Source organism: Meleagris gallopavo, chromosome 17, assembly GCF_905368555.1.
Source record: "Meleagris gallopavo chromosome 17, MGAL_WU_HG_1.1, whole genome shotgun sequence".
NCBI classification, from domain to species: Eukaryota; Metazoa; Chordata; class Aves; order Galliformes; family Phasianidae; genus Meleagris; species Meleagris gallopavo.
This window is the reverse complement of record NC_139420.1, coordinates 7,220,589-7,242,137: the sequence shown is the minus strand read 5'-3', so window position 1 is coordinate 7,242,137 and position 21,549 is coordinate 7,220,589. Positions and strand designations below refer to the sequence as shown.

The 21,549-nt window shown below is 56.5% G+C and overlaps 3 protein-coding genes and 1 long non-coding RNA gene across 8 annotated transcripts; 2 read left to right on the top strand and 2 right to left on the bottom strand.

Annotated features, from left to right (window-relative positions):
• Positions 1-659: 659 nt before the first annotated feature.
• Positions 660-5,022, bottom strand: LOC104913567 (uncharacterized). The gene is made up of 3 exons (XR_795487.4): positions 4,650-5,022; positions 3,723-3,802; positions 660-3,458 (listed from the first exon to the last, which is right to left on the bottom strand). It is a non-coding gene; the product is annotated as an uncharacterized LOC104913567 (long non-coding RNA).
• A 1,265-nt stretch (positions 5,023-6,287) lies between these two features.
• On the bottom strand, positions 6,288-7,329 carry CRYBA4 (crystallin beta A4). 2 transcript variants are annotated; one of them, XM_003210997.5, is made up of 5 exons: positions 7,194-7,329; positions 6,978-7,096; positions 6,768-6,909; positions 6,530-6,672; positions 6,288-6,435 (listed from the first exon to the last, which is right to left on the bottom strand). In XM_003210997.5, the coding sequence occupies exons 1-5, from the start codon at positions 7,230-7,232 to the stop codon at positions 6,288-6,290; spliced, it is 591 nt and encodes a 196-aa protein (XP_003211045.1). In that variant the 5' UTR covers positions 7,233-7,329. The 2 variants fall into 2 exon arrangements, with proteins under 2 accessions (XP_003211045.1, XP_019476661.1); XM_019621116.3 differs by having other exon boundaries at positions 6,768-7,232.
• A 1,905-nt stretch (positions 7,330-9,234) lies between these two features.
• On the top strand, positions 9,235-11,489 carry CRYBB1 (crystallin beta B1). Of its 2 annotated transcripts, XM_019621117.3 has the most exons (6): positions 9,235-9,375; positions 9,880-10,039; positions 10,129-10,247; positions 10,876-11,008; positions 11,076-11,218; positions 11,309-11,489. In XM_019621117.3, the coding sequence occupies exons 2-6, from the start codon at positions 9,899-9,901 to the stop codon at positions 11,487-11,489; spliced, it is 717 nt and encodes a 238-aa protein (XP_019476662.1). In that variant the 5' UTR covers positions 9,235-9,375; positions 9,880-9,898. The 2 variants fall into 2 exon arrangements, with proteins under 2 accessions (XP_019476662.1, XP_085094631.1); XM_085238505.1 differs by lacking the exon at positions 9,235-9,375 and having other exon boundaries at positions 9,839-10,039.
• Positions 11,490-12,034: 545 nt separating this feature from the next.
• On the top strand, positions 12,035-21,494 carry TPST2 (tyrosylprotein sulfotransferase 2). 3 transcript variants are annotated; one of them, XM_019621119.2, is made up of 7 exons: positions 12,035-12,187; positions 14,987-15,054; positions 16,827-17,742; positions 18,593-18,791; positions 19,795-19,845; positions 20,709-20,752; positions 21,350-21,494. In XM_019621119.2, the coding sequence occupies exons 3-6, from the start codon at positions 16,907-16,909 to the stop codon at positions 20,736-20,738; spliced, it is 1,116 nt and encodes a 371-aa protein (XP_019476664.1). In that variant the 5' UTR covers positions 12,035-12,187; positions 14,987-15,054; positions 16,827-16,906; the 3' UTR covers positions 20,739-20,752; positions 21,350-21,494. The 3 variants fall into 3 exon arrangements, with proteins under 3 accessions (XP_019476664.1, XP_085094300.1, XP_019476665.1); XM_019621120.3 differs by lacking the exon at positions 12,035-12,187 and adding an exon at positions 12,256-12,313; XM_085238174.1 differs by lacking the exon at positions 14,987-15,054 and having other exon boundaries at positions 12,044-12,187.
• Positions 21,495-21,549: the final 55 nt, after the last annotated feature.

Genomic DNA, 21,549 nt, shown 5'->3' with positions numbered 1-21,549 from the left:
CCCCCGGTTGCCCGTAGTTCTTCGGCCCCAAACCCATGCAGTGGGTGTGCACCTGCTGTGAGCACCCTGCTATCAGGAGTTGGGGGCTGCCGTGCTGCCAGCTCCGGTATTGCCCCCATGCAGTGCTGCCCAGGCATGCTGGGTGTGCCACGGGTCTCTCTGCTTCAGTTTCATCCTCCGTTGGTGCTTGGGCAAGGGGCATCCCTCATGCCCTGCCTCGGCTGCATTGGGTTGTAGCACTCCTCCCCATCCTGCACACATTCCTCTTGCCCCAGCCCCTGCATCCTGCTGTGGGGGCGGGTGTGGAGAGATTCATCCGTCCTGGTCCCGTGTACTTAGTGTAATCGCATGCAAGGGAACTGCCCCTCTCCAGGAACTGCCCTCCAGTGTCAGCCCATCAGCCCCCTTTGCTCCCTATGGGGAAGGGGAACCACTGGCTGCAGTGCCAGGAGTTGCAGACTCAGCAGTCCCAGGCTCTGCTCCTGCATGGGGGCTCAGCATCCAGCAGAATGAGGCCTGCAGCTGCAGAGGGGTCGATGTCTGCACCCGCTCCCCAGGACCTGGACCCACAGGGGTCCCCATTGAGTCAGACCACCCTTTCCCAGCATCCCTGGCCCCCCCATGCCCCACAAAGACACTGCACACAGGTGTTTGCACACTTGCCATGTTCACAGCAGACATTACAGGCAGTAAGGACATCCTTGGCCCCACGTCCTCTTCCCCAGAGCATCCTTACCCCGTGCCAGCACTGAGCCCTGCATCCAGCAGCACTGCAGGATTGCAGGAACACCAGACATTGAGAAGGCTGTTGGGGAACATGCCTGACTGACTCAGCACCCCTGTGTCTGGCTCTGATGCCCTCCCTCCCAAAGACCTTCAAGGCACAGCTAGGGCAGGAGGAAGGTGACGCACAGTGAAATTCTCATGCCCTGGTACAAGGTGTATCCTGGGCAGGATGGGGTATCCCAGGGCCAGGTGCTGTCTGGACCTCTGCCCACAATGTTGCTGGGGGTCCCACACCCCTCTTTACCACCACCTATCTCCAGGCAGGTCTCAAATGGGAATAGACAGACAGACTGTCTCCCAGCCAAGGGAAACATAGGATAGGGAGTGTTGAGGTGGCAGGGGTAGATTAAAGGAGGATGCATCTCTGCAGCTCCAGGCAGGCAGGGCTTGGAGCACACAGCCCTGTGCTCATGATATAGGGATAGAATGGTACTCGTTGTTGCAGGTTTCTCCCCAGGGCCTGAACCTACTGCCCAAAGGGATCCCTGCCCTGCCCTGGACCTGGCCCATCCTGCCGTCCTCCTCTTCCTCCTGCTCCTTTTCCCACTCTGCTCCTTTGCTCCATGCAGAGCCAATGTCTCTGCTCTCCCATCAGGAATAAGCAGGCACCCTCCTCAATCAAACATATGAGCACCAGCCCAAAAACTCCTCCTGATCACAGCCTGGCTGAGGACAGGGAGTGGATTGTTAGTGGTTAATGTGGAGGAGATGGGGAGCTGCTTGCCAGTGGCTGCTTCAGCTGCTGATTCCCCACTCATGGCTAGGATGCAGGAGGCAGCCAGCTTGGTGCTCCTCGGCTGCAGGTCCAGGAGCCAGGTCCCTGTCCCAGGGATCGAAGGCAGCACAAGGACAATCATGGTCTGCTGGATGCAGGGCAAGCTGTGCTCTGTGCATGCTGGCAATGCCCTACACACATGAAGCCTCAACCCCATGCAAATGTAGGGGAGTTTTACCTAATTTCAGACCTATGGAAAGCAAAGTAAGGGCTGCAGCCCAGCCCCAGCATTAGCAGCACACTGACTCTGCCAGGCAGAGTGCCTCCGGCCAGCTCATCACCATCACTGTCACTGTCACCATCAGTGGCTGGCAGGACACTGTGAGTACCAACCCATGGGCAGCCTCAGCTCTCAGACCCTCATGGTTAGTTAGGAGCACGCTGCTGGCATCGCTTTCTGCATGCATCAGGGTCACGAGATCACTGCAGAGAGAAAAAGGGAGCAAAGAGAGCCAGCAGAATCTGCAGCTGCCCCGCGTGTGATGCGGAGAGGCTGTTTCCATGACAGGTGAACTGGGGTGGAAGGCTCTTGGCCATCGTGCTGCTTTCTGGGCAGCTTTGCTGGTTTATTGTGGCAATTGCCAGCTGTTCCTTATGTTTTTGGCATTGTTCTCTTTCCACTCAGTATCTTTTCCTCATTGAATCACGTGAAATTTCCCAGAAAACAACAGGCCAATAGGGAAATTTTGAAAGCAGCCCTGGCCTGAGCCTCTCCCTTTGTGCTGTACCCAATGGCAGTGTGGGGTCAGCAGCCATGGGTCCCTGGGTGTGTAGGGACCACTGCTCATCTGTCATGGCCAACAGCACTGGAAAGTTGAAGTGCAAAGAACAATTGTTAGAGGCAATAGAGAAACAAGTAAAGAGAGGTTAATGTAGGCTGTTAGTAAAGAGAAGCATGGCATCGTCAGTCGCACTTAGGGAACATATACACTAGAAGAGAAATGAAGAGAAAAGCAGCAACGATTAGTTTGTTTAATTCAGTTCAGGAATGTGTTAGTAACAGAGAGATCCACTGGCTTAAAAAGGAACTGAAAAGCTTCTGCTGATAAAACCATTTTGGGCTCCCAGTCAGCAGCAGAACCATATGCAGCACTCTGGGCATCGCAGCCCCACTGCTGCAGAGACCAGTCCCATACAGGGGGCATACAGAGGGGTTGCCCACCTACCCTGCCTGCCCCACATGCTGCCTGGCTTCCCCAGCTCCATAGTACCCCGCACAGCCCCGTACTTACCCAGCTTTTCCGTTCCCCTTTAAGGCCTGTGGGCTGTTAGTGAGAGCGGGGCTGTTAGTAGGGCATGCGCGGGTGTGTTAGTGGGTTAGTGATCACAGGGGGCACACGGTGCCTGGGGGGCCTGGTTAGTGCTGGAGAGGAGCAGAGCACACGCATGCACAGCTGGGCACGGTTAGTCCCCGCGCAAGGCAGCATGGCTTTGGAGAGCAGGAGACGTTTTTGGGCTTTGCCACTGGGTTATGGGATATGGGAAGGTGTCAGTGGATGGGTCAGCGCAATGCAGCCCTCCTGATGAAAGCTTGGCGGGGACCTGCTGCTGTCACCGTGCTGGTGAGGCACACAGAGTCTGAGTACGCCCTGTGATGTGCAGCCCTGGCACCATGAAGATGAGAAATGGACTCCAAGGAGGGGACAGCCTCATCAGTGCCAGAGTGTTTGCAGGAAGAAGAAGACCCCAGCACCTGGCAGAACCATGTGAAGGCAGTCCCATGTCCTCAGGCACTGCCACCACCATCTCTTCAGCCTCGTTCCCACAGCAGCCGGGCTGGCATCAGGTGGCTCCGCTGGGGCCAGCAGCTCCAGTGTCCACGTGCAGGCGGCTGTCACGTCCCTGTGCCCCAGTGCCCTCGGGTGAGAGCTGTGGCAGAGCCACGGGGCTGGTAGTGCTGGGAAGCAGAGATGCTGTGAGCACCTAGGGAGCAGACCCTCCTCACTGCCACGCACCTCTTGGAGCAGCCCCTGGTCACGCAGCCCTGTGGTGTGACCCATGGACCCCAGGGAGGGCAGCTTTGCTCCAGGTGCAGAAGGAGCAGCCCCGAGTGCAGGTAGCACAACCTGGCTGCACAGACCTGTGCCAGCTCTAAGACTACGGGGCGAGCACAGGGCTGGGTAATACCAAGGGGTGCCCACCTGACCCACAGGGGTCCTACCTGTGCAATCTGGCTACACGGGCACCGTGCAGCGTCCCCCATCCCGTCCGGCTGTTCCTCTGCGAGGGCTGCACAGGGGACTGTGTGTGAACAGACCTCAGGTCAGTCATTAGCAGCTGCAAAAGAAAGCAAGCAACGCAGCAAGAAAGCAAGGAGCAGCACCGTGCTGTCAGATCAGCACCGAGGTCCCCAATGCAGCACTGCCTCAGCAGAGCGTGGCAATTGCCATGCAGTGAGGGCACCCCGTGCCCTGCAGAGCCCTCAGACCCACTGCTGTGCCCGCACCTCTCTGCTCATGGGCTGTAGCAGAGGCAGACATCCCACCTGGCCGCGTCCCGCTGGGAACAAGCAGCGTGGGGCCAATGTGGGAAAAGCAACAATGGCCCCAAACCCCAGCGGGGCCGCTCTGCGATGACTGCGCACTTCAGCTGCCGAGCAGCTGCTGTTTGCTGCCGAGGTTCATTGTTGCTGCTCTGCCCTGTGGGATGATCCCTCCTCCCTCCGCCCGCAGCAGTGGTTCTAGTCTGAGCCCCCCCAGCACCCTTCCACCCCTCCCACCCCGCTGCTGTCCCCCACCCCACTGCCACCCTTTGTCCCCGCACCGCTCTGCTGCTGCTTTCTGTAATAGGGAAGGGTCCCCAGAGGGTTGGGGGTCTCATCCTTCCTGGCTCCCTGGATGAGATGGACATGCACACAAGGCAGTGGAACAATGAGGGAGAGAAAATGGCTCCCCAAAAGGAGCCTGGCAGCAGCTGTCACATTAACTCTTTGCAGAGGGAAGAGCTACCCTCAGCCTCTCTCCTCTAAAACCCCCACCTAACATCACCAGGCCTGGAGGAAAATGGTGGTTTCAAAACAAAGAAGCAAACCAGCATTTTGCCTGCTTCCTTTCCAGGATCACTGAAAATGAGGCAAGAATCCATTTACCTGTCTCGAGCCCTATTCTTGATGAGGATTCTGAAAAACAACACGAACAAGCGGTGCATCCATCAGTATTGGTGCTGGTACTCAGTGTGGGGCTGCGGGCATCGAACCGGGGGGCTCCCGGGGCTGCACACAATGCCCCCCTACCCTGGGCCTGGAGAAAAGCCATGTTCCCATTAGGAAATAGCAGAGGGAAAAGGAAGGGCAGCATTACCTGGCTTCCAGGTGGCAGCCGGCTTGGGGACCGTGGTCTGTGTGCTCTCTTGGCCGCTGTACAGCTCCTTTGTGCTGGAGCTTTCCAGAGAGATTCCCTGTGCAAGATATTGCCATGCAAACTCCTCCCCCGCAGCCCCTGCCGGCCCCGCAGCCCTACCTACATTCAGGAGGATGCTGCAGCGCCCATGAAATGTTAATGCTGGAGATGCGGCCCAGGCAATCTCTCCCTCCCCCCCTCCCCTTGGCTCCAAGTGATGGGTGGGGGTTGGGGCAGGAGGGGGCTAAGAGCAATGGCTGCTGCTTGGGGAGAGCGTAACAGCTGTGGGTGCTGCGGTGTTGGGATGTCACTGTGCCACAGTGCATCATGTGCAGGCACCCAGGGGCAATGCCTGGCCATCCCACTGTCCCCAGTGGCATCACTCCACATGTAGGTGCACTGCCCAGCTCCATGCACACTGGATGGGAGCCGTGGAGGCTGTGCTGCCACAACTGTTCTGGGGCAGCAGGAAGATTTCGCTCAGCCCATCCCCACACTGTCTGCTTCTACTTCTATTCAGTATTTTTAATTATTATGTCCTGTGAGGAGGATCTCTTCCCAGGGAAGCATTGTCTCCACAATGGTCTTTCTTTTGCAAATGCCAGAAAAGGGACATCTTAATGCCATCAAACCTTTTTTTCTCCAGAGCTCTTCTGAAATGAGAAATATTTCTGAACCATTATTTTTTCCCCATCATATTGCCAGCTTCAGCTCACTGCCGTTTTCCCACAAGACAAAGATGTTGTTGTCTCAGCAGCCCTCACCAGCAACCTGCTTCCTCCATCTCCTGCAGCACTGAACAGGGCCAGCAGGAAAAGCCCTGCCCTGAGGCTCCTCTTTGGGCACTGCCATGCTGCAGGGCTGCACACTGCTGCTGGCTGCATGGCTACAGGCGTGGTGCATTAATGCAGAGGAGTGTATATGGGCACAGGCATGAGTGCACAGGGTTTTGCCATGGGTATAGGGGTGCATACACAGGTGAGGGGGTGCATACATGAGTGCACAGGTGTGTGCTCAGGTGTGTGCATGGATGTTTGCATACGTGCAAAGGTATGGAGGAATGTGTGCATGGGTGCAGTTGTGTATAGGCATGGAGATGGGTGCACAGCATGCAGCTGTGGCCTGCCAGACCTTGCAGCTCCTAATTCCTCCTGAGCAGGGCTCAGGCAGCATGGTATCCTTCCCTGTCTGGTTGGAGCCACAGTGCTGGTTCAAGTCCCCTGGCAGTGGTGGGGACATGGGCACCCCTGAGGTGCCCCATTGCCGCTCCCAGCCCACATACCCCTCCTCCAAGTGTGAACACACCATGTTGGACAATGGAGCTTTTATTGAGCTTTGCCACCGTCACAGCACAGTCTGGGGGGTGCCTGCAAGTGTGGAGCTGGCAATCACTGCTGGACCCTGCGGATGGACTGCACCTGGCCCGTCTGTGCATGGGAGCCCCACTCCCGAACGTGCTTGTACTCGCCGGCATGGCTGTCGCTCTCCAGGAGGTACTGGAAGCCCCGGTACCCGGGGTACTGTGAGCAAACCCACCTGGCCACGAATGGAGCAGAAGGAGCAACGTCTCAGGGTGGTGGCACTGACAGTGGTCCCTGCAGAGTGCCACCAGCCCTGCCTCACTACTCACGCGCCGGAGCAGACGAGGAAGGAGCCCACGGCACTGCCACCCCAGCCCAGCTCGGGCAGCGAGGGGCAGTCATCGCTCAGCTCCCCCCTCCTGCCCTGGAAGTTCTCCTGCTCGAACAGCAGCAGCTGGCTGCGCCCGTGCTCCTGCACCGAGATGCACCGCATTGGCACGGCTACGCATCACCATGGATGGGGACAGCACGGGGTCCGGGCACGTCACTGCACTGGGTGCTACTCACAGCACAGGTGATGGGGCGGAAGGAGCTCATCCTGTCCACGTGGTAGGCGTTGCTGCCACTCCACGCCTCCCAGCACGGATACTCACCACGCTCCAACACGAACTGCTGTCCCTGGAAACCGCAGTGCTCGAAGCCCACCCAGCTGCGGGAGCCAAGGGTGAGTGCCTTGGGGAACCCCAGCCCCACAGGATCCCCTGGCCCCACACTCACGCCCCACTCTCGATCCTGAAGGAGCGCACGGTGCTGAAGCCACGCTCCGGCGTGCTGTAGCAGTCGGTGGTGAACTCGTGCCGCTTGCCCTGGAAGAAGGGCTCGTCCCACACCACGATCTGGGGAGCAGGGATGGATCAGGGCTCTGTGGGTGCCCTGCTGCCAGCTGTCTGTGGGGCCAAGGCTACGCTCCCAGCCTTCCTTTGCTTCCTGCACCTTCCAGAGGCCGGAGGACGGCCTGCGGCGCTGGATCATCACGGCTCTGCGTAGGAGGGCAGCAGGACAGGAGCTGTGCCCTGGTGGACAGGGGGAGGCTGGGGGTCCGCACTGCTCTCCTACTGTGCTTACTGGGGACGAGTGCTGAGCCCGGAGGTGGCGTGGCCAGCAGCTCTCGGGCAGAGCTTTTATAGCCTCCAGATAGAGACAGGACAGGAGAGCATTACAGAAAGCCCTAACTCAGCACACGGCAGGAGGAGGGACTGGCGGAACAAAGGCAACGCTGCGGGGGAGCAATGAGCTCGGGACACCACAGCTCTGCTCCCAGCGCACCAGGCACGGGCTGTGACATGACCCAGGGTCTGTGCATGCCCCCCAGCCATGCCCTCCACCTGCCCCAGGCACAGAGCTCAGAGCAGGGAACAGTAGCATGGCAAAGCCGGGGGCTGATTTGCAAAGGCATTATAGGGGCCCAGTGGTGCAGATGAAGATTTATGGGTTCTATCTCTGTGCTCAGGGACCTGAGAAGAGCCTACAGAATCTACACTGTACCTAAATACCTTCCGCTTTTGCTCATAGTGACCCCCTCCTACTGCATAATCCTGGGGCAGCAGTGGGGAGAGAACACCCCTATAGCTGCAAGTTGGGAAGGAAACCAGGAGCAGGATGAAAGGAGTTGGATCTGCAGGGTGGTGGAGGCTGGATATCAGCACTCAGGAGCCACCAGCACAGCTGTGCGGTTAAGAAAACACCTGGCTCTAAGAGGAAGAAATGCAGCTTAAAATAGAAAGGTGTCTAACAACCATGAAAATGAATGCAAATTGAAAGCCAAGAGTCATGAAAACTGTCCACAATGACGGTAAGGAAGTGGACCCTGGGGAGAGCAGCAGCAGTGCAGCACACCCGACAGTGCCACGGGGGACAGCACGGTCAATAAGGAGAGAAGAAGAGATCGATGAGTGCTTTTTGTTTGGTATTTTGGGAAACGTCCCAGGTGGTGCTGCTGAAATTGCACCACTATGAATTAACACTTTGCCCTCGAGGGGAACGAAAGCAGCAGCTTCTGAATGAGGGCTGTGGGCTCGCCGAGTGCACAGCTATGGATGATTTACTTTGTCCACGCTGGAAAGCTCAAACTGATGCTGTTGAGGGTTTGATGGGACTGCAGGCTCCCAGCAGGCACAGGAGAGCAGCTGCTGGCAGGGTGCCCCCAGGTGCCCCCCCTTGCTCCCTCTGCCCTGCCTCCCAGCAGCTGACACAGCACTGCTGCACCAAGGTGGGATTTGCTCCCATGCAGCACACTGAGAGGAGAATAAGGAATGGTACAAATGAGCATAGCACGTGTTCAATGTGCTGAAAACTGGCTGTTGAGTGGGGATGGACATAGTGGGCACAGGGACCAGAGGGGCTGCCAGCTGTGGCATCCTTAGAGGAGAATGCTGCTTTTATGGACCAAGACATACCAGAAAATGCCTGCTTTGACCACACATCACTTGTGGAAAAAAAATTAAAAAGCAAACACAAAAGCAATGCTTAAAGCATTTCACAATCTTGCATTCTTTTTTACAGTCTTGTATTCTCGCAACTTAGTTCCTTGGAGCTGCCCAAGGCCATAGATGGTCTATGTAGGTATGGAGGGATGTTTAAAGCAGGACAGGTAGTGCTCAGGGGGAAAATGAGGAAGCAGAGGGTCAAGCTGTTCAGTGCACTGCTGGGTATGTCCAAGGTGCCGAGACAGAAACCTGCAGGGCCAGGGAGATGGGGCTGGGAGCCCTGCCTGGTCCCATGGGCTGGGCTTGGGGGCAGCCACAGGGCTGGAGTACCATGCCCAGCAGCAGCAGCAGTGCTGGAGCCAGGTGCTGGTGGGCTCCAGGGGTATATATGCCCTGTGCAGAGCCGTGGTGTCGGCGTGTGGCAAAGTGGCGCGGTCAGGTCTTCTGTTGTGCCGCTGGATAAAGGAAAGTGCTGGGTTCAGCGGCTGGGCACAGGGCCGGGGAGAGGCTTCCAGCTCACCCAGAGCTTTGCAGGATGTGATGACTGGGCGGCCGCACAGACACTGATGAGCTGGCACTTCCATTGTGTACCCGCCTGCGCTCTGCCCTTGCCAGGCTATAAAGTGGGGGCCCCGCTGCACCCCGAAACACAAGCCTGCTCCCTCCAACAAGAAGCAGCAGCTGCCCAGGTAAGAGGAGAAAGTCCCCGGGCGGTGGCACTTGCTCCAGCCAGTCCCAAGGGGGGGAGAGGAAAATGCGGGTTTTCGGCTGTGCCCACGCTGTGCCCACCGTTCCTGGAGCACCCTGAACCAGCACGGTACTGGAGGGTGCAAGGAGTGTCCCACTCCCCCTGAGACCCCCTATCGTGGTGCCACCAGTGGGGTGCCCACTGCAGGTCACGCCAAAGCAGGGCTGTCTCCTCCCACCCCACCACCCATCGGTGGCCCCAGGGCTGTCCCGCTGCCTGCTGTGCTCCCACGCACGCCTGTGCGGGATGGCCCCAGGGAGCTCCGGGTACCCCCAGCGATGGGGCCATGCTCAGGGCTCTCCTGGGGATTGTGGGCAGCTGGCATCTCTTGTGGCCAAGGCAGGACCCATGTCCTGTGCGCCTGGGGGAGCTCCTCACCCCCACCCCAATAGCACGGCCACTGGGACGGTGTCCCCACTGACCCCCCCGGCACCTCTGTCCCCAGACCCGAGCTGACCACCGCGATGTCTGAGACCACAAAAACCGCTGCTCCCGGCCAGGCTGCAGAGGACAAGGAGAAGGCGGCCCCGGCACCAGCTCCATCCTCCGACCCCACTCCTGTCACCAACAGCAAAGGGGAAGAGCCCTCCACGGAAGCTTTCAGGGTAAGCCTATGTGTCCCCAAGCGGAAAGACAAAGTGTCAGGGAGAGGGACAGCAGCAGTTCAGGGCCTGATTCCTTTGCTCTCCCCCAGATTGTCATCTTCGAGCAGGAGAATTTCCAGGGCAGGCAGATGGAGTTCACCAGTGAGTGCCTGAACCTGGCAGACTGCGGGTTTGACAGAGTGCGCAGTGTCATCGTCAGCTCCGGACCGTGAGTGACACAGTGGGGACCCAGTGGGGACCCAGCAACCCTGGGCCAGAGCCAGGCAGGGAATGGGGCCAAAGCAGCGCTGGGGAGGTGGAATGAGGCCTGGGAAGCAGTAGTAAGGGGAGAAACTTGGAAACACAAGGTTAACGGGGGACAAGTCCCAAACCCTCAGGGTCTGCTAGAGAGCCACTGGTGGGACTGCACCCAAAGCTTTTGCTCAGGGAAAGACAAAAGTAAAATCAGCCAAGTGTAAGGTTGTAGTGTCCACAGTACTCTGACCTATCTCCTGCCATCAGGAAAATCCCCGCAGCAATAGCCCCATGTTGAAAGGAAACATCCAGCAGTGAATGTGGGGATACTCTCGTGCTGGCTGCCACTAGGTGGCCCTTCCAAAAAGGTGGCATTGCCACCGTGTGAGCACTGAGCCCTGAGCTTGGGTGCACAGTGCAGCGGGTTGCTTGGGAGCCTTGGTCCTGTGCTCCATGATGTAAAGTGGAACAAACGCACTGGGAGCACAAGGATGAGCGTGGCACACAGCGTGTCACCCTGGGACCATGCAGTAGAGCTGCTCTTTGGGCAGTGCCTGTAGTGCTGCAGGGCTCCTGATGTGCCATACCCTGCCCATCCCCAGCTGGGTGGCCTATGAACAAGCCAACATGCGCGGGGAGATGTTCATCCTGGAGAAGGGCGAGTACCCACGTTGGGACACCTGGTCCAGCAGCTACCGCAGCGACTGCTTCATGTCCATGCGTCCCATCCGAATGGTGAGTGCTCAGCACACCACGTGCTGCGGGCACCATCCGCCCATCCCAACGCTGCTGTCCCCCCCAGGAGGCCGAGGACCACAAGATCTCCCTGTACGAGTCCGCTGACTTCAAGGGCAACAAGATGGACATCCAGGAGGACGACGTGCCCAGCCTCTGGGCTTATGGCTTCTGCGACCGCGTGGGCAGCGTGAAGGTGCCCAGCGGAACGTAAGCTGGGGCTGCACCGAGGGGCGCCGGGGGGGGGGGGTGGGGAGGGTTTGGGCACGGCACTCAGCGCTCCGTCTGCTCTTCCCGCAGCTGGGTCGGGTATCAGTACCCCGGGTACCGCGGCTACCAGTACCTCTTTGAGACCGGGGACTTTAGGCACTGGAACGAGTGGTGCGCCTTCCAGCCCCAGATCCAGTCCATCCGCCGCATCCGGGACATGCAGTGGGACCAGAAGGGCACCTTTGTCACCCCCGAGGCGCCCTCCAACTGAGCGCGGCCCCGCGCCCGCCCCGCGCTCCCCCTGCACTATCCGTGTCTACCGACCGCGCCACCGCCGCCGCCGCGTGTACTCGACGTTGTGAGGCAAATTAAAAAAAAAATCAGACGATGGAACTGCCTGCTGCGTGCGTCCCAGGGCGCGCTCCGTCGCCCCGTTTCCCTTTGGTCCCATTCCACTCGGGCTCGTCTTCCAGTCCCTCCTTGCAAACCTCACAGCGAGAACCCCCCCCTTCCCCCCCGGGGCAGCCCCTACATTCCCCCACGCCTCGGTTGGGCACCGTGCATGCAGCACTGCCTGCAGCCGTGCACGCAGCTCCGCTTGGAACCGTGCATGCAACGCTACCCTGACCGCAAGATTTGTGCACGCAGCACACGGACGGGACGGGCGTGCAAGGAGCGCAGCGCTGCAGTCGTGGCCTCGGCAGCATGCACGCGCCGTTCCCCGCGTGCCGTTTGCACAACCCGCGCGCACGTCCAGTCGCTCGCACCGTGCACGCGCAAGGCGGCCACACGCGTGCACGCCAGGGGACGCATGCGCGGTGGGGCGGCGCGCGGCGCGGGGATCCCGGCCCCTCTGCGCGTGACGTCGCCGTATCTCAGCGCCGCTCCGTTCCGCGCCGGCGGCGGACACGGGGAGCGCGGCCCGGCCCGGTCCGAGCGGCGGCACCGGAACCGCAGCGACAGCCGCAGGTGGGAGCGGGGACGGACGGTGCGGGGCGCGCCGTGCACAGCGCGCGCAGTGAGCGGTGTGCGCGGGGCGGTGCGTGGCGCTCAGCGCGCGGTGCGCAGTGTATGGCACTCGGTGCGGGCTGCACGGTGAGCGGTGTGCACGGGGTGATGCGGGGGCACGCGGTGCGGGATGCTCAGTGCATAGAGCGCGGTGCACGGTGCTCAGTGCAGGGTGCACGGGGTGGTGCCAGGCGCACGGCGCACGGTGCTCAGTGCGGGGTGTTCAGTATATGGCACTCGGGGAGCAGCGTGAACGAGGTGGTGGTGCAGGGCGCTCAGTACATGGTGCTCGGTGCAGGACGCTCAGTGCACGGCATTCAGCACAGGATGCTCAGTGCAGGCTGCTTAGTGCAGGATGCTCAGTGAGCAGTGTGCACAAGGCGGTGGTGCAGGGTGCTCACTGCAGGGCGCTCAGTGCACGCAGTGCTGCAGTGTGCACAAGGCAGTGCATGATTCTCAGTGCAGGGCACTCCATGTAGGTTTTTGCTCCCTGCCCAGAGGCACGCTGCTCTGCCTCTGCTTTCCCCCAGGGCACTCTTAGGGTGCCCTGCTCTCACCCTCCCATCCCTGTGCATTGCAGACAGCAGGCTGCTGTGTGCACATCCCAGGAGATTGGAGCATCTGCCAAAGAACTCATCTGTATGAGTGAGCTCCCATGCCCTGATGCTTTATGGTGCCACCGCCATGCCCTGAGCCTGTGCTCAGCAGTGCCTTTGGGGCAGGAATATCTCTAGTGTTGCATCACTGGGAAATAAAATATTTTTATTATGTTTCTTAAGCAAATTTGAGGTTTTGGGGTTTCTCTTGCAGAAACAACCTTTACTTTGCAAAGCCATGATCTTTGTGCATGCGGGAATGGAGCTCGTTAACACTTATGCTTTGGCATGCGGATTTGAAAATACTGTTTTGAAGATGGGGAGTGTTTTTTCTAGCAGTACCTTTGATGTTTTTTTTCTCCCTGTTGCATGGCACGCTCTGACCACCCACGCTCGTGGTGAGTCTTTTGTTCTGCTCCATTTGTGCATAGGCACGCAGAGGGCTGCCACTAGGACATGGGAACAGAGGCAAAAGGGTAGCATATAGCACATCAGGGCCTTTCCTCCTCCCTGGCCAAGCTGGCTGCAGGTTGCTGGGGTTGGTGCTGCCTTTCAGTAGCTCTGCCACAACCGCAGCGTTGCTTGGTCTATTTGGGGATTTTCAAAGGCCCTCGTGACCCACAAGTAGTCTGAAATCCATGTGTTTGTACCAGGGTTGGCTTCTGGTTCCTGTTACTGTGTCTGGCTTTGTGGCCCACAGCACATCTTTAGTTTGAATCAGCAAAAAATGCTCTGCTCTGCGTGGTGCTGTTCTTGTCACGTGGGGACCTGAAAGTGACTGTTTGTGTTTTCCTGTGAATGCCATTGGTGCCCTTGAGCAGAACAGTTTTGTGCATGTGGGCCCTGCCCTACACCTGGCTCCCTGCACCCTGCCAGCAATCCTCCTGCAGTGCTGACCTGGGGCTGCACCCCTGGGTGCTGCTGCGTGCTGCTGGGTGCTGCCAGGTACTGCAACCCCAAGTGCTGCAGGATAAGCGTTGCTGCTGTAGAAAGGTGCACATGAGATCCATTGGTGTGGTTCTTGCTGACCACAGTTATTGCTGTTCCTCCATGAAGATGCTCACATTTCCTCATCCCTCATTAAGCCCAAGGATCTGAGCTAAAACTTTCCATGCCACACCTCTGTCATTTCAGGAATTCACTAGTATCTATTTCTGGGAATGGTGTAAAGCAAAATTAATTTAGGATCACATCATGCTTCTTACTGGTTCTGTCGCTTGTTTGCAATAGTTTGCAGTGCTTCTCTGCTTTGAAGAATGGGCCAGAGGCAGTTCTGTGTTGCAGACTGGGTGCTGCCTGTGCCCAGACACTGCTGTGACCAGGCGATGGCACAGCACAGCCCTGTGCTGCAGCAGGAAGGAAGTCTGCAAGTCTGTATGTGTGTGTGCATGTGTGTGTGTGTGTGTGTGTGCACATTGTGTTTGTGAGGGTGAGAGCTGGAGGAGTTTCCGGAGCAGGGCAGCTGTTAAACCACTGCAGCACAGAGCTCTGAGATGTGTGTGGGTGCTGCCCAGCGCCCTGCAGCCTTGTGCAGGGTAGATCTTGCGGCTGAAGGAAAGGAGCAGGAAGTGTTGTGGGGATGAAAGGCGATGCATGTGCTGCAGATGAGCTCTGTTCCATTGCAGCATTGGTGCTGGGTGGAGTTTCCCTCTGGTTTCCCATTAGTGCTGAAGCAGAGGGGCTGTGTGACGTCTGGTTGGGCAGGAAAGGAGGAGGATCTGGGGTGGCTGGAATAACAATTAGTGTCTGTACTTGAAATGTTCTCAAAAACATCCTCCAGGGCTGGGACAGTGCCATGCATGCAAGAACAGCACTGTGCACACAGGGACACAGCTGTGGCCTCACCGGGACGCTGGCAGGAGCCCTGCAGTGAGCGTGGTGCCTGGGTTGCTCCATGCATGCAGGATTGCTTAATGCAGTGCAGAGCTGAGCTGCTGGGTGCTGGCAGTTCAGGGTTCAATGCTGTGGCTGCATGGAAGTGGTAACTGTTGTGACAGTGGGTGCTTGCAGCACTGGAGCTGGATTTTGCCCCCGAACCAGCACCAGGAGGATCTCAGCCACGTGCTTCGACATTGCTGTGGGGCTGAGCTTTGCCCCACCAGCTGGGTGGGGGCTGCCTGTGATCAGCGAACAAATCAACCCAGTGATTTTTCTTCCCCGCTAGGTGTTCTCACGGCCATCTGCATCTCAGCACGAAGCTTGGCTGGCAGCACCATGAGCTGCAAGGGGCAGGTAAGGCATGCCTGGAGCTCCCAGCACCTGGTTCCCCCGTGGCACCCGGAGTCCACTGATGGATGTTTCATCCATCTGTCCACACTTTGCTGGTGCTCTGTTAATACTGCACTTCCCCAGCTTGCAGCCCTGTCGTTATGGAGGTCCTGTCAGCACGTAAATACGGAAGGCACTCTGCCTGCAGGAACTTTGGTGTCCTTGTTTGTCACCGCCGTGTTGTCACTTCCCCACCAACCTCTCTCCTTCCTGCTCGGCTGCAGTGGTTCCAATTGCCCTGACGTGCTGAGCGCTCTGACTGCGCCGTGCTGCAATGGGTCTGCGTGGCCGTTAGCAATTATTTTTAGGGTGAACATTTGAATACATTTACATGAGTGAGACAGATGGAGATGGAAGGGCGGAGCGGACAGCACTCATCTTTTTAATGGGCTTGACTTGGGGCTGGACAAACGCCAGGGTGCTGTTTGTTGTTCCGTGTGACGTCTGGTCTAAACAGATAGATCAGCAGTTGACTTCTTGGCTCATACACAGCATGTGGACGTGCATTTGAAACCGTTGGACCCTGGTGGGATGACAGAGCAGCTGGTCGGGGAGTTAGCCATGGGGCTGTGCGCTGCAGGGAGAGTGCTGGTGGCCGTGTCACCTTGGGGTGGGACAGGCCCTGGCATGGGCTGGTAATGGGGAGGGCTGTACGCCGTGGGGCTGGCACCGGGCAGGCCCTGCTGGCTGCTCCCCACTTGAAGGCGCTTGGCTAAATGAGCTCTTTGATGAAAAGAGTGGAGAGGAAAAGGAGCTTTTCTGAAGCAGTTCTTTGATTGTCAGTGAAATAAAGCGCACGGACATCTCGTTCTTTCCACTCACTCGAGCCCTGTAATCACAAAGAACTTGAAATCCCGCTGTGACCCTGGGGTAGGATTGCCAAACCTGCACTCACAAACCCAGGGGGAAGGGGAGGAGGGGTGGGAGCAGTGCCAGCTCTCCTGGGAGCCGTGCAGGCAGCAGCACAGCACTGCGCAACAGCACTTCTGCAGCCGTGTCCTGCAAGCAGACACTGCCTCAGTGCTGGGGGGGCTTCATCTAAGGTCAGGCCGGGGGAGAAAGGTGTTAAACACAACACACGTTGCTATTATTGATGTGTTACCCTTTGAATTTCTCAGCTTGTTTCATTCTAGTGGGTAATTGCTTCTTTCTGACTTAGGCCTTGAGAAGTGCGTGAGCTGCTTTTGTTTTTCTGTTTATTTCGGTTTCCACCTTCCCCTATGGCGGCATATGTAAAGCTAAAGAAAATGTGGGAGGGAGGCAGGTGGTTGGCAGGAGGGGAGGAGGGCAGTGTGCCGAGCGGAGGAGCTGCCCTGGGAGGCTGGGGTTCATCCAGGATGGAGCAAACCCCAAAGACTCCTTGCTGAGTGAAAAGAAAGCTGATTTTTTTTTTTCTCCTGGGCTAATACACACTCGATCCAAAGGAGTAAATGGAAGAAGGTGAAATCGCATGGTGCAGTGACTGAGTGAGCAGGACCCCTCCTCTCCAAAATCTCCACCGAGCTTTGCTCCGGCCACAAACCTGAGATTCTGGGGACAGAAACAGCCAAGAACTAATCTCTTTGGGTGTGCTCTGAGGCGGGCTTTAATTACATTCTGGGCAGAAGGCACCTAGCCTGAAATCTGCTGATAGGTAGAAGGGATGACGACAGCCCGGCACGGTGTGGGCGTCTGCAGGAGCTGCTGGGGCCAGGCTGCAGGCGGCCCTGCTCACAGAGCTGCTCTCTCTCTTGCAGATGCCCGCTGGGTTGAACGCTCTCTGGCTGAAAACTGAAGCGTGGTGACGCGGCGTGCAGTCCTTGCACAGCAGGACAGGATGCGGGTCACCATGCGGCGGGTGCTGCTGGCGGTGGGCTCGGTGGTGGCCCTGATGGTGACGCTGCACCTCGGCCAGCAGGTCCTGGAGTGCCAGCAGGTGCTGAGCAAGAGGAGGCACAGGCTGATGAGACCCGAGAATGAAGAGCTGGTCATGGTGGACTCCAACCACGTGGAGTACCGTTACAGCAAGGAGATGCCCCTCATCTTCATCGGCGGTGTCCCCCGCAGCGGCACCACGCTGATGAGGGCCATGCTGGATGCCCACCCAGAGGTGCGCTGCGGGGAGGAGACCCGCATCATCCCCCGCGTGCTGGCCATGCGGCAGGCCTGGTCCAAGTCGGGGCGAGAGAAGATGCGGCTGGACGAGGCCGGGGTGACGGACCAGGTGTTGGATGCTGCCATGCAGGCCTTTATCCTGGAGGTGATCGCCAAGCACGGCGAGCCGGCCAGGTATCTGTGCAACAAGGACCCGTTCACCTTGAAGTCCTCTGTCTACCTGTCCAGGCTGTTTCCCAATTCCAAGTTCCTCCTGATGGTTCGAGACGGCCGTGCTTCGGTCCACTCCATGATCACAAGGAAGGTGACAATCGCAGGCTTTGACCTGAACAGCTACCGGGACTGCCTGACCAAGTGGAACAAGGCCATCGAGGTGATGTACTCCCAGTGCCTGGAGATCGGGCGCTCTCGCTGCCTGCCCGTCTACTACGAGCAGCTGGTGCTGCACCCCGAGCAGTCCATGCATGCCATCATGAAGTTCCTGGGTATCTCCTGGAGTGACACCGTGCTGCACCATGAGGAGCTCATAGGGAAGCCTGGCGGAGTGTCTCTTTCCAAGTGAGTGCGTGCTGGGGGGTAGGAGTTCCTTGCTTGTGTCAGTGGGTGCTTTTCAGAGGTAGAAGTAGCAGCACACTCAGCTTTACTGCAGTTGGTTTTGTGTTTCTGAGTAAATGAGGGCTTGAATATTAGCATATGGTATATGCAATAGAGCAGCCTGACAAGCAGGAAGTAAGTGACTCTTATTTCATCTCTCTTGGTAGTGCAGAAGTGGCTTGGATCCTTAATTTGAAAAGAACTGCTTGCTCAGAAACGTGAGCTCTTTAATGCTGCTTTTCTCCACCCATCCTCAGATCTTCTTTCTGCAATTTTGCTGCTGATGAATCACTTTCAGAGGTGGGCAGTAATCCCTGCCAAAGTTGGTGCTGGTGTTGCAGAATAAAAGGAGTGCTTTTTCCCATGGAGACACACCTGAGCACTTCCTCTTGGCAGTCTGTTTTAGTGCTCCAGGAGGTGCTTGGCTTCTCCCACCTTCTCCTGGTTTTCCCATGCTGTTTCTTCTCTGAGAGATGCTTAGGACCGACCGACTTAGCAAAATGTAGTCAGTTGTGACTGGTAGCAGCCACCCTAGTACAGGATGGATCCCAGTGCAGTGTCCCTGCAGTCACACAGAGACCAGGGCTGCAGGGACCTCACACAGCAGCAGCACCGCCGTGCCCTGGCAGCGCTCCCTGCATGCACAGAGGGTATGGAGCAGCGTGTGTGCTATGTGCTTGTCTCAGGCACTGATAGGAAAATGTTCAGGTGGCAGCTAGGCTAGCTGAAGACACTTCTATCTGAGCCCAGTGTATTTGTGAAACCAGATGACAGCAACTTGTTTTGCTTTTTTCTTTGATTTTTTTTTTTCCAGGATAGAAAGATCAACGGACCAGGTTATCAAGCCAGTGAACATGGAGGCATTATCTAAATGGATTGGACACATTCCGGGGGATGTACTGCAGGACATGGCCCACATAGCACCCATGCTTGCCAGGCTTGGCTACGACCCGTATGCCAATCCACCCAACTACGGCCACCCAGATCCACTTGTTGTCAACAACACGCACAGGGTGGGTGTCACAGCCATCCCCAGAGCAGGAGGGGCTGTGGCCAGGGTCAGAAAGAAGCAGCAGGGAAACAAAAGCTCTCTTCCTTCTGGGAAACTGTGAACGATGGGTGTTCAGTTCCACTGAGATGATTTCCAAACAGTTTCGTGCAGTAGTTTGAGTCTGGTGTGGCTCAGATTGATTCTGCTCCCTGTGATTTTGTGGCGGTGTTCGTTTCTTCTGTTGTGGCAGATACTGACCTGTCCCTCCCTCCCTGACCAGCCCCATTCTTGAACCCAGACATGGGAGTTACTGGTTGTGATGTTATCTGGTTGCAAAGTTGTTGGCACTAGAAACTCCAGTCTGACCTCAGGAAAATCTTAGGCAGTGCTGAGTCTGTGTGCTGCTCACCAGCCACTCCCGCAGTCCCACAAGGGATGTGACTGGATGCTTGTAATGCATATGGGCAAAACCAGAAGAATTTTTTTTTTTTTTAGAATATTGACTCAAATGTCTGAAGCTGCAGAGCCACAGGCAGCAGTTACTAGACAGAGAGAATTTTTCATGCTTTGGGATGAACCAGTTCTCCCCGAACTGAGGTCGGATTCCTTGTATGCAGTCCCTGTGACAGTGCCCTTGGACACGGTGTCCTTTGCCACACTTCTGGGAGCAGAAAATGCTGTTTCCTGTTGTCTGTGCAGAGTGGAGAGCTGCAGCACAAACCTGGCAGGTCAGAGGAGCTCCCCTGGAGCTGGTCACGGTCTGAGCGCTCTGGGCTCTTGCAGTTCTTCCTTGTTGTCTCTGCTTGCTGAGTCATTTCAGGACACAGATGATTTGGGTGAACAGTCACTAAGAGAGAGACCTCCTGCTGTTGACCCAGTATCCCAGCATGAGCTAGAACAGCTGCTCCTCGGGTCTCTGCTGGCTCATGTATCCTGGAACATATGGTGCAGTTAACAATGTGCACTTGCTGATGTTCGTACAGTCACTGTCCAAGAAGGGATCACTACTTTTCTTTTCTCCATAGGTTTTAAAGGGGGATTATAAAACGCCAGCCAACTTGAAAGGCCATCTGCAGGTAAGAATTTGATGTCATCTCTGAGTGCTTTGCCCTGTGTGGTTATTCACAGAATCACAGAATCATTTGGAAAGGGACCTTTAAAGGCCATCTGCTCCCACTCCCCTGCAGTGAACGTGGACAACACAGCTCCATCAGTGCTCAGGGCCCTGTCCCCTGACCTTGGGTGTCCCCAGGGATGGGGCATCCACCACATCTCCTGGGCACCTGGCCCCCTGCTCCCTCTTATCAACACTTGCAGGCTTTAGTGTTTAGGAGAGGGTGGCTTACCTGATTCAGATTACAGACAGATTTTGCCCACAGTTCTAATACTTGTGATTGTCCTCAGGTGTCAAAAATACGCTTTGTGTCTCCCTTCCTAAAGAGTAGTGTTTGAAAGCAAGGGATTTCCATCTTTTACAGCACAGAGCAGTCAAACAGCCGTCATTTATACAGACTTAAACGTTATTTTATTGACTCTTCAGATAGGGCCACCTGCCTGAATAAGAGATGCAGTAGATTAGCATTGATTATCAGCAATGTTTTGATCAAAGGTGTCTGGTTTTACCTGTTCAACATGCACTGCCAGCATGTGAAAACATGCATAGCAAATCCCAGAATGAGGAAGCGAGGCTGCTAGTGCAGCAAGCACACATATGTATTCCCTGCAAGAGGTGTCATTTGCAGTTCCTGAGTAGCTGACACTGCACATGAGGTAGGGAAGTGAGAGACTCGTGGCTCAGTCTCTTGGCTGCCTGTTCTCTGCTGTTGTACCACTTTCTGTCCTGACCATTTCCCTTTTTTCCTGCTTCCGCGAACACACTGGGAATACTTTGAATTGCAGGTGACTTAAAACTGATCCTTCTATTTCTTGGTTATTTTAGGTGACTCAGAACACGTCATCTTCTCACTAATTAATGATTTCCAGGTAAAACCTTGTACTTTAATTTGGGACTCACACAAATCTGCCTGGCATTGCTATAGGATTAGCATTTTGCTTGTATAATTTCCTGTGCTTGTGGATTGCCCCATAATGAGGCACACTCATAATGTGAATGATCTCCTTCACAGTTGCTTTAGATTTTCAGAGCAATACTGTTACGTGAGACGATTTGTCAAATCTCTTTTTTTTCTGAGCTCTGGAAACAGGATTACTTCAGCAGAATCACAGAATGTGGCAGAATCACAGCCACTTGGGGGTGTTATTACTGGGTGTGGAGGGGGCAGGGGGGGGACGTGTACGTGTGCTGAGTCCTGGCAGCTGCAGGGATTGTGCCCTGTGTGCATTGCAGAAGGGGGATGGTCGTGTTTGCTGCCAGCTTGGAAAAACAAAATTGCTCTCCTTGACTTCTGCAGCAGCAGCTGTTAGAGTGTCAAAGGCTTCGAGTACGAACAGGTGCTGTTGCCCATCACGCAAGAGTTGGAGCTCAATATCCAACCATTGCTGTATCTCAGTGGCTTTAAAGTTGCTGGCATGTGGCTGTTGGGACTGCCTGACTGCCCAGACTGTTTTTTTCCCTTGCAGGCTGCTGCGAACGGCCCTGGGTGGCCCCACAAAAGAAGAGTTTGCAGTTGCATCGGTGGAGATCTGTTATCCAAGCATATTGCTTGCTAATATTGCCAAAATGACTGCCATGCGAGGAATGTATTTGCATTTATTTGCAAAGGCCAAACGTCGTACACTTCGATACCACTCGTCTCCCTTTGCTGGATGCTCCGTGGTGA